This window comes from Buceros rhinoceros, unplaced genomic scaffold (assembly GCF_000710305.1).
Source record: "Buceros rhinoceros silvestris isolate BGI_N320 unplaced genomic scaffold, ASM71030v1 scaffold26729, whole genome shotgun sequence".
NCBI classification, from domain to species: domain Eukaryota; kingdom Metazoa; phylum Chordata; class Aves; order Bucerotiformes; family Bucerotidae; genus Buceros; species Buceros rhinoceros.
The window spans coordinates 7,539-13,458 of record NW_010430131.1 but is presented as its reverse complement, the minus strand read 5'-3'; the positions used below and the strand labels follow the sequence as shown (position 1 = coordinate 13,458).

Sequence of the window (5,920 nt, the reverse complement as noted above, 5' to 3'; positions counted from 1 at the left end):
GGTGCCCGCGGCGGGGGGCCCCCCCCCTGCCGATACGCCTCGTACAGCTTCACGATCCGTTCCAGTTCCTTCATGAAGAGCAGCTTCAGCATCCCCTGGTAGGTGTCCAGGTCGGCCAGCTGGAAGAGCTCCCACTTCAGAATGTGGTCGTATCTGTCGGGGGAGGCCAGAGGGTGAGCAACGCGAATTTTGTTTGCAACGAGACTTGAAGATTGCGTAGTAAACCATTAAGACATCATTAAAAATCTTTTAGCATTAGAATAGCTCCAGAAAAAAGTGAATTATTCCCAGAGCGTCTCCTAACGCTCCCCTGCAGGTGCCTCCCAGCGCAGTCGTGTTTCTCGTTCCAGCCCGCTGCTGGACACTGCTGTGTCCCCCACTCGGGTCACGAGCACGATCACCTAAGCCGGCAGGTCTCGAGCTGTGGGTCAGGACCGCCACAGGCCCACGACAGGGGGGTGTTCACACGGGGGAGGGGGGAGATCCCGACAGGCTGTAATTAGTGGCACGGTCCACCCTAACCGCGGGGGGTCACGGCAGCGCTAAAAGCTCAAAATGTGCCGTGTTCTTCCTCCCTGCGGTGTGAAGTCAGAGCTGCTGGGGAGGACCCTGGAGACATGTGCCAAGTGTCACATGCCAGTGTGACCCCCGAACACCCCTGAGCCAACTCCCCCCACGAGCTGGGAAGCACCTCGGCTGTCAAGTCAACCCGTCACTGCTCTATTGCTTCCCCTTGGCCCAGTTACAAGGAGCTGCTGGTTGAGCAGGGCAGAACAGAGCAGCCTGGGTCCGTCCTGGGTTATAAACCAGCCCACAACGAAAAGCAGCGGCACAACATCAACCCCTAAGGCGGGAGAGGCGACACGCGAGGGGGGCTGCGGGGCATCATCACCAGCAAAGTCAAGGAGGTTTCCCGACGGCTGCATTTTACGCTGTAGCTGCCAAACCACCCCTGAGTTTTGCTTCATTACTTTTGGTTTTTAATGGCCCTCTTTTGGTGCCAGTAGCAGGGGCAGATTTCTACGATCCTGGTAGAAAACCGGTATTTCTAACAGTTTTTCTCCAAAATCACGGTGATTCAGCAGGCTGAGAGGTCCCAGCTGCAGGATGGCGCTCAACAGGAGCTGCTAGAATCGGGATGTTCCTCAAGGAGCTGATCACCAAAATAACCCAGGAAAAGCCCCAGACGCTGGGCCAAGACCAAGAGAACTGTGCTGGTGAGGACACAGAGCACGTCAGCAACGCTAACGAAGCCCACGTGGCCCGACGATGAGGGTCTGGCTCGTGTCGCGCAGGCGTTAACAGCCCCCAGTGACCTGCAGCGGCTTCACTCGAGTAGCACGATGACTCCAGAGAGCCAGAGATACACCAAAGCTTAAAATAAGCGGGCTGTTCTCTTTGATGGTCTCCTGCCACCTCGGCACGATGACGGGGAGCCTGGCAGGGTGACAGGAGGAGACAGGCCTGGCTCAGAGGGAGCATTCGTGGGGAAGTCTGGGCTAGTCACACTCTACCCAAGCTCAGAGATCTGTGTGAGACAACCTGAGGAGTATCACCCCAAAACGAGTGGGGGGCTAATGCTGCCCCTTGGAGCGGGGACCTGAGCAGCACAGAGGGTCCTGGCCAGCTCCAGGAACAGGGCAAGCTGCAGAATTTCCTAAGGAAGGTGAGGAAACAGCGATTCCCCAGCCCAGATTTAACCTTGGTTTTGTTTGACGCGAGTCTTGCGCTACACTAGACATTGTGACGGGAACAGACAGCCTGGGTGCAGTTACATCATCCTCCGCAGTTTGATTTTCTCAACCTGGGAACAGGCAGTGACAACTAAAGAACAGGAGAAACTCATGGAATATCCAGAGCTCTTGGATCGGTGGGGCCAGTCCCAGCGGCAGGACTGGCTCTTGTTTCAGCAGCAACATGAGCAGGAAAGAAAACAAAGCTCCACCACGCGCAGTAAAGCGCTGGCGGGTTTTCTGGGGCCTGCAGCTCTTAAGGAACGGGCACAGAGCACCCGTACCTGCCCTGGGCTCCCCAGGTGTTTTTCGAGGAGTGACCGGTCACCGAGCCAGCAATGGAGGAGGGAAGCAGGGTGGCACAACGCTCCTGCAGAGCCTTCCCTCCTGCTGAGAAAGCAGGACCTCCCCAGACAACCTGCAGCCAGGCCCTGCTGTCTCTGCTGGCGTTGCCAGCAGACAGTGGGTATTTCAGGTAAAATCGGACACTTCCCATGAAGAGACACTGACCTGCCCCGAGTCCTCACAGCCTGTTGGTTAGGGCTGGAAGAAGCAAGTCCTGGGGTCAGATCCCTGCTCCAGAAGAGGTGGGGGAAGAACCCGGCCCTCTCTCAGGGGAGGAAGGCTTTTCGGTCTGCTCCCTCACGGTGCCCCACGTGCGGTGGGCACAGCGGCCAGACCGTCCCATCTCACTTGGAAGGTGGAGAAATGTCTGACTGGAGAGTCTGGCCAAGGCCGCGATTCCGCGGTGCTGCGATGCCGATAGCTGCACTTACGCGCTCACGACACGTCCTGGCAGCTGCCTGCAGAGGGGACAAGGCTGCCTAGGAAACACCGTCACAGTGCAGACGGTCACCTCAGGTTATCAGGAGACACCAAAGCCTCTTCGCTGCCAAACACCTTGGGTGTTACCTCAACAGCTTGACCATTTTCCACTAAAATAGGAAGCGGTATGGCCGACACTCACTGAACTCTCCACCAGACCTACCCGGTGGCCACGGCTGTTCTTGGTGGAACAAACACTGATGTTTCTGCTATCAGCAGCTACTTCTCTCAACGAAACCCACTGGCCTTTACTCAGCTCGGTGGAGCCAGGGCGTGGGGTGTAAGGACAACCGGGAAAAGGGTCATTATTTACACTGAAAATAGAGGGGTGATGGTGATTAGATTAATTACTGATTGTTCGATGAGGAGCCCTCAGGGTGAGGTGACACCGAGCCGGCCGCTCCCACTCCTCCTCACTTCTCCCCATCCCAGTAGCACAAACCAGGATTTATCTGTTCACAGCAGTGCTGGAGAACAATGACAGTGTTCCTGTGACCACCAGCAGGGCTCCAACAGGCGGCTAAAAGGGTGCTGGAAAATGCACCATTTTTGATTCCGCTGCACAACGGAAATTCGATTCGAACAACGTGAGTGAATTAAATGTTTGGGGTTTTTTGTCTTTGGTGTTTTTTCAATTTAAACTTTTCTCAGCCAATTAATCTGAAGAAATCCCTGATAATCTTAAATTGTTTAAATTATCTTCCATTTGTTTCTCAAGAGAAATACCAACGCGAGTCCATACAACATATTTAAAACAACGTTGGCTGGACGTGCCCAAGACCTAAAGAACGAGCCGCGGCTGCAGCCAAACCCTACAAGTGTTTCTAGGCACCAAGTGCTCCCGCAGGTTACAGGAACGCAGCATTCTGGGGGCATTTTAGGCCACTTTAAATCTTGATGGGCTGCTGGCAAGCCCGGCAGCCACGAGAAGTCATAAACCCTGTTTGAATTAGAGTTACTAGAAGCAGAGGAATAAATACAAGAGGATTTTTTAGTGGAAGGTGCTGAACAGTCTGAAGCGGTAATGTCCCGGTTTGAGCTCAACTTCATTTACAAAACTTTGTTTCTCTGAAAATGAGGGTTTTCAGGCTGTCCTCACAATTCTTAACCGTGTCTGTAAGAGGGAGTAAGAAGCACACGAAGAAACACCCTAATGCCTAAGACAACGCAAATTCACGTGCTGAAGAGCCTGCACCACGTCCTCGCGCGCTGCCAGCGATGGCTCTTAGGCCGTTAAGAAACGGGTACCAGCGATCGGTCATCAGAATTAATTTCCTGGCCGCCTGAGCTACGCACGGTGTGAAGGAATAAAAGAAAATCTCACTTGACGGGAGCCCTGGCGTAGACCTGCAGCCAGTCAGGGATCTCGGCAGTGTGGTAGGGGTTGGCGGGGACGAGGAGCGGCTGGCTTCTCTCGGCTTGCTGCGGCTGGTACGTCACCGGGGGAGGCTGGTCGTAGCGGGGAACGCTGCAGAGAGACAGACAGAGCCTGTTACCTCCGAGCAGTACCTCGGTAAGACCGTTACAGCAGTCACCTTAACACACAGGCGACAGCCGAGGATGCAGTCCCACAGGGAGTGCTGCCGCGCAGCCTGAGCTGAGAGCGACTTTCTGCTGCTACTTGTGTGCTTCGCTCCCAAAATTTTTTTTTTTTTTTGCCACTCGTTACAGAAGTTTCTCTTCCTGGGTAATAGCGGAATCGATCGAGCTGCAGAAGCTAACTGTTAGATGTGGCGTATTTCACCTTCGCATTCCGCGCAGCTAAACCAGCCGTGCCCACCCTGGCCAATGGATGTCACGCCGTGTTTCCGACGGTAGGTGCTGTCCGTTCAGACAGCCCCCTGGAACACCAGAGCCAGTCTCTTCTCAGCCTGGGATTCAGTTCTGGTCTCAGCACCGCTGCTGTTTCACTGACAGCAGAGAGAATAGCTGCTGCGTTTTCGGGACTCAGGACCCATGTCCTGTTTCTAAACTTACACCGTAGCAGTCGAGACAAAGACCCAACAATTACATCGTCTTCTAAAAATCCTACTCCAGAACCACTAAAGCTGACTTCTAAAAATAAGACCTTTTTGGCACGTTATATATGAGACAGAAAACGGTTCCACTTTCCTCACTGGCTGAGGAAAACCACAATGCCAGAAGCGAAGGCGGTGTCTTACCTGGGAGCACAAGGGTGTTTATACTGAGCCCTTTTGTTGATGTGATCTACGTAGTACACTCCAAACTCTGCCGACTCGACTCTCTCCCAGCCCGGAGGCAGGCCCTCGCGCTCCAGCGGATGGCTCCAGTGGGTTGTGTTCGTGTTATGATCTATATAGTATTTCCTTCCTCGAATAGTCCAGTCCACCGACCAGCCAGGAGGAAGAGGTAAATCTTCAGAACTAGGGTTTGTTAAGTTCCCTAGGGACGTAGCAGCAACCCTGCCGATGCCTGAAAGAGGGGAAAGCCACGTTTAGCGAAACTGGTAACAGACCCTGAGCCAACGCTGCATACAAAGCCAAGCCCCCCGGCCCGTCACGAGGCACTGTGTGAGCTCAGAACAATACCACAGCCTTTACGGCACGTGCGCTTGTATGTTAGCAAAAAAGCACCATCGAGCCAAAAAAAAAAAAATCTATTCCCTCTTAAGCCTCTCTTGTTTCACTCTGCCCCAAGTCCAGGTCCACCAGACAGTCTCACTCAGGTAGAGCAGCCTTACTTGTTAATTAGAGACATAATTAGCATCTGTGAGAGGGAGGAAGCTGCTCTTATTGCCTCAATTTGCTGAGCAGAGAGCGCTGACATGACATGGCAAGTGTTAAAGCTCCAGAAAATGACAGTTTAAAGCCTCACAGCTATTTCTTTTTCTAGTTCCAGTCAGAAATTACCACTATCTAGAAAACTCACTGAACACCAGCACCAGTCAGGAGCAGTAGCGGCACCAGGTGACCCAGGGCAGGAGGGACAAGGGTGGCACTGCCCGTTATTCCTGAAGCACGTGCAGTCACAGCCCAGAAGTTCCCACCTCCGCCCCACAATCCCAGCGGCGTAGCTGGGACTGGTCACTCCCCAGCTCATTCCCCAGACTGTTCAGTGGTGTTTTAGACACAGCACGTGTTGTAACACACACACAGCTTCCTCATCTCTCCCTCCCCTCTCTACACTGCGGACACTTCGGAAGCCAGGTGAGATAAAAGCCCTAATAATAATTACAGAAAACGAAAGAAAACCAACTCCAACCCCCCAGCCAAGAGATACCATCAAGAATTGTGCAGTTCTCTTTCCACGCCTTGGAAGCCTACCACTGTCCTGGACGTGCTGGCCTGCATCTCTTTTTTAACGCTATGAAGCAGCCACCCACAGTTCTGCAGTGAACCGCT

At 53.5% G+C, this 5,920-nt stretch overlaps 1 protein-coding gene across 1 annotated transcript in view; it reads right to left on the bottom strand.

The window, feature by feature from the left end:
• SAV1 (salvador family WW domain containing protein 1) overlaps positions 1–5,920 on the bottom strand; it is a 12,311-nt gene that overhangs the window by 149 nt on the left and 6,242 nt on the right. Inside the window, exons 2-4 of the mRNA XM_010142927.1 lie at positions 4,721–4,991; positions 3,883–4,026; positions 26–153 (exon numbers count right to left, since the gene is read on the bottom strand). Coding sequence (XP_010141229.1) covers positions 26–153; positions 3,883–4,026; positions 4,721–4,991 — 543 coding nt within the window. The remainder of the gene's footprint in view (positions 1–25; positions 154–3,882; positions 4,027–4,720; positions 4,992–5,920) is intronic.